The sequence below is a fragment of the Cryptotermes secundus genome, unplaced genomic scaffold (genome assembly GCF_002891405.2).
Source record: "Cryptotermes secundus unplaced genomic scaffold, Csec_1.0 scaffold744, whole genome shotgun sequence".
In the NCBI taxonomy this organism is placed as follows: domain Eukaryota; kingdom Metazoa; phylum Arthropoda; class Insecta; order Blattodea; family Kalotermitidae; genus Cryptotermes; species Cryptotermes secundus.
The window spans coordinates 4,081-17,471 of NW_019718624.1; the positions used below are offsets into that span (position 1 = coordinate 4,081).

Consider the following 13,391-nt stretch of genomic DNA (forward strand, 5'->3'; position numbering starts at 1 on the left):
TTTTCCCGCCCTTAAAAATTCCACGACCTCCGCCGGGTTAGAACCCGCGTACCTTGAGCCATGAGGTGGCAACGTTAGACCTAGACTACGGAGGCCGATTTGCAGACATAAATAATGCTCTGTGGGGTAAGCACTCAAAACAGTTACTATGTTAGCATACCTTCTCACCGATTGTGCTCTCGGACCTGTCGGCAATATTTAATTTAGTTAATATAGGATGCGTAGAGATGGCAGCAGCATTGCGCCGTGGTGTTATGGCGGCCGTATTGCCCACCAATAACACAGGAGTTTCACGGGGCTGATTTAGTGCCAGAGTTATCCTGAGGATCCTGAACGATCCTGAAGATCCTGAACGTTCCGTATGTTCTGTATTCTCCGTGTGCAGCGATCAGAAAGATCCGAGTAGAATGGTATTGTACTGCAAAGGATGGATTTATTTCGTGAAGCGAATTTGAACGTCGTTCGTGGTATATGTTAGTGTCAGCAGGAAAGTAGCTAAACTTTGCAGAGCAAATCCCATGTCTGAAAGAATAGAAGCCCGCTTTTTAACAGGAGTTATTTGTGAGAAAGACGGCTAATAGTAATGCGTTACGTTGACGTGATGTCAGTTTGTGAAATTGAATTGTTTGAAGCCTCAGTGTGATTAAGTTACAGTGACGTCTCGTATCTTTTTGTTGTGGCAAAGTTGCGATAGTTCCTGGAAAGATAAAGACAAGTAAGTGATAATATTCGGAATTGATATTCATTTATCAGGCCTGTGGTTGAACGTGAAATATAATAATTGACAACTGTTTTCATATTTCCACCCAGGATTTCAATACCATTCGGTTTGGATCCTTTTGTAATATGTGATTGCGTAATCCAGATTGTGAGCATCATAGAAGATACACAATTCTAATCTCCCAACTCATAATCCCTCTCCGAATGGGCGTTATTTACGATTGTTTGCTCACATTGACAATTCTAACTAGCCAAATGCAATTTGTTACCATACTGTAAAAATATACTTTTTTTTTAGACAGAGGGGCTGGAATTCGAGTCTCGGTAGGGTCAAGAATTTTCTCTTCTCCACGTTGTCCAGACCGGCTCTGGAGCCTACCCAATCTGCTATCCAATGCGTACCAGGGTCCCTTTCCCAGGGCGTAAATTGTGCGGCTGAACACACACCCCCAGGTAGTGCCGAGGTCAAGCGAATGTGGATCTATACATCCACTCCCCAATACGCCTTCACGGCTTAATGCTTAATTAGATAAGCACAGGGACAACTTTACTTTTATATGAATTCACATGGGCACTAGAAAAGGGAGGGGGAACCTGGCCTTTGCCTTCTCCCTTCCCAAGCTCCAAATTTTTGAACAAATCAAATTGAAGAAACACAAGGAACTTTTATCAGAAATTTATAATCAAAATTGAAAATAAAAACTTATCTCCAGAATTTTCTAATGCAATAAATAAAAAAGTCTTAAAGGCCCAAATGCAAGGTTGTAACCAAACTGGAAAACTGGGGTCTGCCTTGAAATATTGGTACCTTCCCGATAAAAAATACTGGTGACAGCCATGTCAACTCATAAATCTGATTTGCAGGTGCTGTATGAAAATGAATGTTGACCAACAAATCCGAGCTGCTGCAGAAGCTTTGTTAACATCTAGTGCTTCAAGTCCACAACCAACACCACACCTTCGTGAGTGCATATCAGATCCAAGTTACACTTGCAGATTAAGGTGTCAAATCCTTCCACTTCCTTTAGTTCCTCTCATTCCAGTTCCATCATGCCTGAAGCAGTACATAATGAAGTCAGCTAAAGAAAAATTACCAGAAAAAGACATGGTAATTTTCAATTCAGGACCTTCTCTTGTGATGACCTGCCATGTCCTATCATGTGATTGTAGTTTTTAGTATTTATGTTAGGAATCTGCATTTAAAATTTGCTTTCCTGAAGTGGGTGTAGTAAACATGACTGCTTGTAATGTGTTAGGAAATTTAATATTTTGAATCACAGATGTGATAGAATTTCATTACAGTTGTGACTGCCAAATACTGGGTCGTGTGTGCTGACGTAGTATTGTGTAATAGGTTTAATTATAGTTTACAGCAGACATGTCCAACTTCAAACAGGTTGTGATCGACTTTTTAGTGTCAAAACTGCCAGTGATCTACCACCCCCTCCTATCGTCGTACCTCGCTTTAAGCAAAAATATTGGTAAAAATAACACAACACATGATGAAGAAAGCAGTCAGCTTGTATCAGTTCTCACAGTCTCTTCTCTTGCGGATTTCTTATTTTGCCTTCTACCCTGAAGATGGAGGTGATATGTTCTTCCGAAACGTTGGCTAACACCACATCTACACGTTGCCACATCCCAGAAGACAGCGTTCTTCATAGTCACTGCCGTGAAAACCTCAAATCTTACAACACATGATGTTTGTTGTAAAAGCAACTAGTAACTGGGCTGTGTCTCTGATGTCTGTAGATTCATCCAGTTTAAGGGGGAAAGCAACACAATTAGAAACATCTTTCAACAGCTGTTCAGTAATGCTTCCACACATCATTTCTAGTGAATCACACGTTCTGTTGATCACTCTTGCATCAGAACACACGCGGCTAATGACGAGTGATAAAATAAAGAGTTCACGTGATAAGGATAGAGTAAGGACTTTCCCACAGTTCGCTTAACACAAGTGTAAAGCAATTTTCACATAAGCTACATAGGAACAGAAAACTAGGAATGACTAATTCATATTTTCCCTTCAAAATCTGAATATAATCATATTATAGTACAAATGAATTTACATGCTTTTCCCGTATAATTTCCTTATAGGCCTATGAGATTGACCAAAAATCATCCCGCGATCGACACGTTGGACATGCTTGGTTTACAGTAATTAACACCACTGTAAATAAGAGTTTTAAATAAGTGGGTTTTAGATTGCCACTTGTTAACACACATTTTAAAAATGGTGGATTCATTGTGTGTCTGAGTGTTTAAGTTAATGACAGGGAGCTCTCTCAATATAGTGACAAGTTTAAAGGCTGGTTTTTGAGACTCCAATTCATAAGAGAGTTTTGGGTGTTCACTCCATCTGTATATCATGACTTTTTGTCTTTGGCTTCCTGAACCTCCTGTCCATTGAGCACCAGTGGCTGGCCACTTGCCCCCATATGGAGTCAAAGTTAAGGCATGGAATTATACCTATCTTCCTTACATCTTCATGGTGAAATGCTTAATTTAGCATTGGGAAAACTTTACCCCCTTTGTAATATTTTCTCTCGGCATTGAACAGTTGGGTGTGAAGGATTTATTTTAACTCCAATGTACACTAGCACACAGTGTTATGAAATTGCATAATTGAAATTTATTCCCAGAATACAGCTTCACATCTCGAGCAGGGCAATATGCAACTGAAGACTTGGTTTCAGGCATGCGGAGAAATGGCCATATGTCTGCTGTTAGGAGGTTCTTCTGCCTCTTTGTCACTTTTGACCTTCTCTTCACGTGTCTTATGTGGTTGATCATTATTCTGGTAAGTGTTCACTTCTACAAGTTAGTCATGCCAAGCCGCATGGGGATTACACTTTGTTCCACCATATGTTTTAATGTCTATATACATAAGCATTGACCAAAGTGGATCATGGTTAACACAGAAGTACCTGCCTCATCAGCTCCGTCAGTGCACTGCAATGTTGTTTGTGTCTGTTTCTTATTTTATGGGAGGTTATGTGCACTGCTGCCATCTCCTTCCATCATACATCATGGTGTAGTACTTAGTACTTGTGCTTCATATTTGGGAGGTCTGAGTGTGATTCCTGGCTAGAGTGCTGGTTATCCTGACTTGAGATTCTTTGTGGTTGTCATTAGTCCCTTCCTGCAAATGGTTAGTTATCACTAAGTACAGATTAATAATGACAGAAATTTTTGAAAGGTGGCATGGTCAGTTCTTGCAAGACTTTCAATTAAGGCATTTCTTTTGTAAAACTATTGCTGAATTCAGGACTTTAGCAGATTCAGGCCATGTGCAACCCATGTACCAAATTTGGATGACTTTGAAGTAAACCATCATCATTTGTTACCATAAGTTTAAATACACTAATTCAGTAAAACAGTTTTCACTTGCTAGGTTGTAGGAATTTTTTTACTCCATTATAACATACAGGTTTTGGTTATATGTAAATTGAGTAGCACTTTTCATTTGAAAACAGATTAGTGTTGCAGTAACACTGTGGGCTTGTATTCAGTAAGGACAAGATATATCTTGGTAGGGCTACCTGCTGTCCTGACTGGAAAAGTTGTGGAAGTAAAGTAGTATTGGCCTAATTTGAGGTGCTGTCCCATCATCAGCCTGAATGGACAGAGGAAAATCATGAAAGAATTCAGTCAGGTTTGCTGATGTCCTGGCCAAAATTAACCTTATTTATACAAGCCAGAAGTGGTATGGATTGAGCTGATGTGTTTGGTAATGTCTTATGAAGAAAAGTAATTGAATTATGCCTGTTTGAATTGATACTACTTATAAAATTGTAACATAGTTCAATGCGAAGAGTTCTGTCTTCCATGATATAATGCCATGTAGTCTCTTGAAAGTCAGTCAGAATTTTGGAGAAACTTGCTGCCTTCATCTTCAGGGGTGAGTAAGTCAAGCCAGAAGTCAGATGAGGCATGCAGTAACTTTCGATGGACTACGTGGTGTTATATCCCAGAAGATAGAATTTCTCATAACCACTGCTGTGAGAACCTCAAATCCTATGCCTTCCAGTCTGATCACATGTGTGTGTATTTTCGACTGGAATAGTGTTTTACTGAAGGTTCTGTATTTTTCAGTTGAATGGAGATGACATAGTCTCAGCTTTGTCAAAACAAATTGTACGTTATGACATTCATACATCTTTATTTGACATAGTGGTAAGTCCCTTGTATTTAAGAATAGTGCTAGTTTTGTCTGGTATGCAGAAAATTTGATAAATTGGCGTTTCACAGAAAATTCAGTGGCATGTAAAATCTGCAAAGTGGTATAAAAACATGCACAAAGCTGAACCTCAAATTAACAACATTTGAGGGATGCATATATCTTGGGTTTTATGTTTGGATAAAGTGTAACAATTTTATATCTTTGGAAATAACAAAACAACAGTATTCAGATATTGAATAGCATTAGGATATTAAAACTTGAGGACTAGGAGTGAGTAGGTTGTTTAAAAAGTTATTTCAATTGAAATGAAATGTATTAATTGTCAATATTTGATCATGTATTTTTATGAAATCTAGTATATGCATGTTTGCCTAGAAGGCTCACCTGCATGCCTGCTGGATATCCACTGCTGTTTCATTGCTTGATAAATACGGTACATCACACAGTTAGTACACAGTGCATGATTTTATTTTATGTATGTTTGCCCAGAAGGCTCACCTTCATAATCACTAAATAGCGATTGCTGTTTGATTATTGGTTGAGCATCCAGTGCATCAAGTGCCACATTTGTATTTGTGTGTCTGTATACTTTGGAAGCATAGTGTATGTGTTTGCTCAGAAGGCTAATCAGCACAGTTGCAAAGTCAACATACTCGTATCTACTTTATTGCTTGGTGACTGTTTAATGGATAGATTTGTTACTGTGCAACACTGTTGTGGTATTACTCATATCTTTCTACTGTCCAACAGAGAGAAGAAAGGGCAGGTGGTGGGTAGAACTGGTTGACATTATTATAAAAAGATAAAACAGTTCCATCCAGTGTAAGTGGTGAAGATTTTTTTTTTTATTTCAGTTATTCATACCCTTACACGTTTCGGTCATTAGAGACCATCATCAGTGGGACTTCAATACAGTTTGGAAACCACTATTACAATAGATGTTCTGAGCGTTAAAATATACCGTGACGTGTTGCGCTATGCAGGACACCCCTCCCCCCGCCAGCGGTGACATAACACCATCAGAGCGCTGTCGTTACTAGGGTAGCAGGCAAGTCAACACTCCTTCCCCTACCCCGCCAGCGGTGACGTGACCAAGGGATGCCGCGGTTGCTATGCAGCCGTAAACAACTCCCGACAGTGTTGGTAGCAACACAGTGCCAGACAACAGTGGTGCCTATTACGTGGCTGTTTTCTGTGTTGTCCAGAACGGGGCTAAATAAGGAGCAGCGAAGACTATTCAAGTTAGTTACGAGTTAGAAGTGAGTGAGTGATCAGCAGCCGCCGAAGACAGTTAACATGTAGCAGCCGCTGAAGACATTTGAAATATAGCAGCAGTCATGGAAAGAAGACCCAAACGTGTGATTGGAAGATTTGATGTGATAATTTGTGGTACTGCTGAGGGCAGCAATTGTGAGGTTGTAAATTGTGTGACTGTAAGAGCGAATGTGCAATAAATTTGCTATATCAAATAAGACGTGAAGTTATTTGTTGCGTTATACACCCAACAGATGACAATACATACAATGTTGATAATATACAAATGGATACAAAATCCAAGTGGGCAGAGGAAGCCACCAGAAGGGGCAGAAGCAAGATGGTGACATCAGTTGAGAAAGTGAAGGCACGTGATGTGATACTGTTCCTGCATTTTCAAGGGTAGTCTGCCGGGGAGATCCATGACCAGATGACTGCTGTGTATCAGGAAGGTGGTGATGCACTGGTCAGGTGGAAGAGGAGGTTTCATTGTGAACAGACAAACCTCAGAGATGAACCCTGAAGTGGAAGACCATCTTTTGCCGAGGAACTGGGAATTGTGGCATAGGTGGAAAGCTTTGGTCCTATCCGATAGGCACATAACTATTGAAGCTATTGTTCATGAGTTCCACATTAACCAAGGGTCGGTTTTCAGCATTTTCCATGACAGGTTAGCTTCTTGTAGTGAGGGGTGGACTCCAACTGGGTCCACTCGGCACGGCAGCCACTGATTGTCCTATTGTAGCCTGCCCCAGGTGATTATGATGGAGAATTTGGTGGAATGAAGTTTGGCAGGTGAAACCGAAGTACTTGGAGAAAACCTGCCCCAGCGCCACTTTGTCCATCACAAATCCTACTTGACTAGACCCGGGATCGAATCCAGGCCGTCATGGTGGGAAGCCAGCAACTAACCACTTGAGCTATGGTGCATCCAGATCCATGACAAGTTACACATGATGAAAGTAGCTGCACGTTGGGTGCCACGATTGTTGACACCAGTTCGAAAACAGCAATGGAGGGATGTGGCAAAGAAACTTCTGCAGTTGTGTCAAGACGAAAAGATGGAATTTTTCGACCACCCAATCACGATGGATGAATGTGGGGTCTATCATTATGACCCTGAAACCAAGGAAATGAACAAGCAGTGGAAACATGTAGACTCGCGACCACCAAAGAAGGCCAGATCGCAGCCGTCATCACGAAAGATGATGTTGAACGTGTTCTGGGATCGGCAAGGTGTCATAATGACCGACTACATGCAAAATGGCGTCACCATCACTGGCAAATACTACCAAAACCTTCTGAGAAAATTGTGGGAGGAAATCAAGAAAAAGCGACCTGGAATGCTGGGAAAAGGTGTGTGACTTCTTCACGACAACGCACCGGCTCATGCTGCTCATTGCTCATGATGACACTTGTTGACAGTCTGTGATATGAAATTCTCTCCCCTCCACCTCATTCACCAGACCTGGCACCAAGCAAATTCTTCCTCTTTCCACGGCTAAAGAAGCCACTTCATGGTAAGCAATTCCAAGATGATGATGATGTCATTCCTGCAGTGGAGGACTTCCTAAATAGTCAAAATGAGACCTTCTATGATCAAGGTATCCAGCAGCTATTGCATCATTGGGGAAAATGTGTGGCCTTGCAGGGGGCATATGTAGAGATGGACTAACTCACGTACAATTTCTTCCACCTGCGTCTCTGTTATATTATTTTTATATTTACCGTACAGAGATAAATTTCCAAACTATAGTTCTGTTACAGTATGGGAAAATAAATATTTCCAGATATGAGATTTCTGTACATTTGGATTTATATATATAATATTTTATATTATTTCAAGAATCTACAAACTTCTGGAAACATCTATTATTATGATAGTAAATAGTACTTACTTACTTACTTACTTACTTACTCATGGAGCTGAGCCCTTCTGGAGGAGCTGCCAATTCTGCAGCTACTCAAGAATTTCCCAGTATTTTATGAAACCTGAAGGTTCATTACCGTGTTCACAAGAGCCCTCCACTGGACCCTATCCTGAGTCAGATCAGTCCAATCAATACCATCCATTTTAATATTGTCCACCCACCTACGCCTTGGTCTTTCCAGTTGTCTCTTTCCTTCTGGCTTTCCCACCAGTATCCTATACACATTCTTCATCTCCCCCATTTGTGCTACATGCCCTGCCCATGTCATCCTTCTTGGCTTGATCATTCTAATTATACTTGGAGGAGAGTACAAGTTATGAAGCTCCTCATTATGCAGTTTTCTCCAGCTTCCTGTCACTTCATCTCTCTTCAGTCTGGATATTCTCCTCAACACTCTGTTCTCAGACACCCTTAGTCTATGTTCCTCCCTTAATATCAGACCAAGTTTCACACCCAAACAAAACCACAGGCAAAATTATTGTTTTGTGTATTCTAAATTTTTATGTTTTTGGACAGCAGATGAGAAGACAAAGAGGTTCTGGACTGAATGGTAGCAAGCATTACCTGAGTTCAGTCTCCTCTTAATTTCCTCCTGAATCAGGTTTCGATCTGTTATCATTGTTCCCAAATATCTGAATTGTGCCACATTTTCAAAACATGTGTTTCCTGTCTTTATATCATAATTTTGCCCTGCATTTTGGTGATGAGGCAGCAACATATACTTAGTTTTCTCAGTGTTTACTTCTAGAAAAACCTCTTTACTTGCATCAGTTAAAGTTTGTGTGTTTTTCTTTATGGTATCTACATTATCACCCAGTAGATTCACATCATCGGCATAGGACAACAGCTGATGTGTCCCGTTTAATTTATTCAGCATTCCAGTTTCCTTCAGATGCTATTTACTAGAATATTTTATCATGCATTTTTCAAAATATACTCATGTAAGCATTTATAATACCAATGCTGTTACTAGTTAAAACCCCCTGGTTAATATCAGGCTGCCAACAGCATATTACAGGGGCTTTAAATTGCCAATTCCTGTGCAGTAATGGTCAGAATGTACTATTTGAAGTTGAACTGAACTCCAAGGGAAGAAAACAGCCTCGTTTTCTTTCACAGTAAAGTTGTCCTTGTGCTTAACTAATGAAGCACTACTACATGAAGGTGTATGGGGGAGTGGATATATAGACTTTGGCACTAGCTGGAGGTGAGTGGTGAGCTTCACATCCTGGCTGCTTTACCCCCAGGGAAAGAGCCCCTGGTACCCATTGGATAGGATGTTAGGTGGATCCTGGAACTGGTCTGGACAACATGGAGAAGATAAAATTCTTGACCCTACCAGAATTCAAACTCCGACCCCTTGCATGTCCAGACCATAGTTAATCGCTATACAAACTACGCTATCCCAGCTCCCACTGTAATGATGTAAAAATCAGCATTTGTGTGTTTGTAGTTTATGTGGTTTCTCATTTTCTCCCTCAGTAACAGTTTAATTGTAGACTTAATGACTCTTATTGTGGTGCAGATGGCTGCAGCTTCCCGGTTTATATTTTTGCTGCTCTTCTATGGCTTCCTTTATATCTGCCACTGGTGGGTCATAGCTGTAAGTATGCATTTGTTGCTTTCATGTTTGCCATAAACATATTTGAAGTAACATTTTTAGTACATGTGTCTGAATTGTAATGTTGACATGTTTGTATTATGTTAACATGTTTCAGTATAATTAATGGTAAGATGATCATAATTGCCAAATCAGAAAGTATCTGGGACATAATGCTTTACCCATTTTACTGTTCCTTGTCTTCAGTAATGTAAGGGGTGGGCCATAAAATCTGGCCCCCACACTATGACCTTCAACGATCTATTGTGCTTTTGTCTTTAGTAAGGTCAAATAGAAAACTAAAAGCACATGGCCCTTTAATTATGTTTGTTGGTGAAGGAAACTAGGACTACATACACAAATAGGAAATATCATTCTGGTTGGATGTGACTAGAGGTAACTAGAAGGCTTGCTGAGATGAAATTGTTGGGGTCTTCTTTTCCCAGCACCACTGAACTGGCTGTTTTAGTGAACGTCATCATGTACTGACACTGCATTTGCAAAGAGTAGTTGTAGAAATGTTGCTGTTGGCTTCACCATATCTCTGTCTGTCTGCATCTAACAACTCGAGAACCGCTGAAATGTGATCCTGGGGAGTTCAACAAAAATTGTAGACATTCTAATTTTGGTTAAAATCAGGTGACAGTAATGAACACTTTATATGATGATCTGCTAGGGGACTTAAGTAAGTAAGGGCAAATTGACTGGATATTTAATAAGATTGGACACAACCTTATGAAACTGCCACAGCATGTAGGGCAGGTTCTTACAGTGTGCAGCATGTGGCAGAGTGAAAATAATTTGAACAACAGTGCGAGAATCATGGCCGCCTCGCTAGAAAATTGCACTGGAGATGAGCAGCATGCTGTAATAAAATATTTGTGAGTGAAACTGAGGGAGATTCACATAAGAATGATTCAGCAGTATGGTGGAAGCTGTATGAGTGAAAGGGAAGTGTACTAGTGGCTAGAAAGATTTCAAGAAAGCCAGACATCTGTCATTGATGAACATCATTGAGGTTTCCCATGCGCAGCCATCAGTGATGCCAATGTTGCTCACATGGATGCACTTATTGGTGAGAATAGGTGGATTTCTATGGACACTGTTGCCACTGTGTTGAACATTAGTGTTGGATCTGCACATGGCATCATCCACGAGACTCGAACATCACTGTGTTCCATGTTGGTATTGAGGCAGTTGACCGATGAACACAAATTGAAGCATGTGCAGAGCTGCAAAACTTTCTTGACATGTTATCATGCTGTTGGTGAAGAATTTCTTGTGTGCATTGTCACAAGGGATGAAACCCGGGTTAAATATTATGAACCAGAATCCGAAAGACAATCCATGGAATGGGGACACACATCCTCTCCTGCCAAGATAAAGTTCATGTCGGCACACTCTGCCAGAAAACTTATGCTGACATTGTTCTGAGATATGAATGGACCAGTTCTTGAAAAGCATCAGGAGAAAGGAGAGACAGTCAACAGTGTAAGGTACAGCTCCATGCTGGAAGAGAAACTGAAGCCTGAAATACGTAGTCATTGCTGCATACTTCTGTCCAAAGACGTCCTCCATCTCCATAACAATGCACGACCACACACTGCTGCTGCAACAGTTACCACCATCCAGAAACCGAAATTTCAGACCATAAATCGTCCCTCCTACAGTCTAGACCTCACTCCATCAAACTATCATGTGTCTGGCACGCTTATGGAAGCATTGCAAGGACAAAGATTTCACAGCAACGACAAGGTGAAGTAGACGGTGCATTTCTGGCTTCGATAACAAGCATCAACTTTTTTTGAATACAGAAGCTTGCCAAAAGATGTAAAAGTGCATCACAAAGGTCAGTGACTATGGGAAGATAACATCATATTTGAATCTGTATATATGATGTGCATCTCAATATAATGCAATTTGCCCTTACTTATTGAAGTCTTGTCGTACATGGACATCTGTGCACAGGTGCATGTCACTGCATATTGGGATGATTAAATAAGGGCCAGGGAATAAGCCAGAATTGTTACACTATGCATACATTTCCTTACTTGTTTCATTTATACTTACACTGTTTATCAGAAACTGAAATCTTGTGCAGAATTGTTGCTTGGATCATTATTTCTCCCAGAAGATTGGGTTCTTTATACAATTTTCTTGAAAGATCTGACCAGTCTTTTATGTTTTATTTTTAAGTTTTTGTTACTGCTGATTTATGGTACCATTTTGATACATATTCCTTCCAAACTTGCTGTAAGTAGTTGCTTAATACTGGTAAATTACCTGTTGATCAGATTTGTAATACTGCATGTTTTCCTTAATTTCTTTCAGCTCACTACAGCTGGGACATGTGCTTTTCTTATTGGCAAAGTATTTCTTTACAGTGTGAGTATTTTATACATTTTGCTTGTATTTTGATGAAGTGATTATGTGAGAATATCACTGCATGATATTTGTAGGAGGATTATTTTTATATGGGATGCAATTTGAACATATTTTTTAATTAAATTATGTCTTTATGAAGGGAACTCATGTTTGCACTTACAAAGCTGCTGCTTTCTGATCTTTGTCGGTTTCAAAACAAAAGTCATTGGCAAAGTCAAAGGCATTGAAGTCAGAGTAAACTTATAAAATGTCTGGACAGATGAAATAATGGAATAAAGGATATAGCCTAATTAGGAGCTATGTGATCTCTGCAGAATATCCATGGCAAAGACAGCCATTTTGAAGATGAAGTAAAAGAGGAAATTTAATATTGTCACATGTAGGGAGTTAGCATGATGAATAATAATGGGTTCTAGAATTGATGATTGGGTTTATTGGCACTTTTCTACAATTACACTTGTATTATAACAGCTCACAGATTGAAATCCTTGTCTAATGAATTTCTCACTAATCTTGGACTGATCTCTACTATCTTGAATTCACAAAATGCACTGCCTTTTATAACTGCCTAAGACTCTAATAAAGATCACTGCTTCCAGGGGTTCCAATCTGTTTCCATTATCTTAGGGCAATGCTTTGATTCCCCCAAGCATATTTGTTGCCGCAAAGCATGTTTTAACAATCCGTTTTCTGGCAATGGATTATTTTGTGACAATATTAACATGTCGTTACACAGTTATGTTGTGAGAACTGGAATCCAGTGGGAGGTTTTGCTGTTTTATGTACTGAACAATGTTTCTCTTAACCAGAATTAGTTGTTCTTTATGCTGCCATTAACATGTGTGATAAGGCAGTCACTTTTGCTCAGTCTTCTGTGATTTCACCTGCCCACTGATTAAGGGCTGGTTTTTCTATATTTTGTTATTCATATATGTGTGATGAGATACCAGGGTGTTTGATTTTCAAGACTAGGAAGCTGGAGCTTGACCTGGCATGGAGATCTTTATTCAGTTTGAACAAACAGAAGAAGAAAACAATCTGCTATGGCATGCAGCTTGGCAGTAGGACTGTTGATGTGTCATACAGCATGATTTCATTGAAGTTTCATGATTTATTTCTACAGACTAGGGACATCTTATCTTGTCCTGCTGACCATGATGTTACATTGTGTTTTTGTTTCACTTACCTAAAAATATAAAATTTTGTAATGGTGATTGAAACTGCTGAAGTTACAGAATATCTGGTTACTATAGCAACAGACTGTTAAGTGTTAACATGTTGCACCAAGGTAAGTTATGTAGTAGGTCATGAATTG

At 39.8% G+C, this 13,391-nt stretch overlaps 1 protein-coding gene across 1 annotated transcript in view; it reads left to right on the top strand.

The window, feature by feature from the left end:
• Positions 1-552: 552 nt before the first annotated feature.
• LOC111862404 (steroidogenic acute regulatory protein-like) overlaps positions 553-13,391 on the top strand; it is a gene marked incomplete at its 5' end in the record, with an annotated part of 40,041 nt that continues 27,202 nt past the window's right edge. The window contains 6 exon segments of the mRNA XM_023847769.2: positions 553-715; positions 1,585-1,682; positions 3,366-3,523; positions 4,819-4,899; positions 9,617-9,694; positions 12,023-12,076. Of these exon segments, the coding sequence (XP_023703537.1) occupies positions 1,592-1,682; positions 3,366-3,523; positions 4,819-4,899; positions 9,617-9,694; positions 12,023-12,076 (462 nt within the window).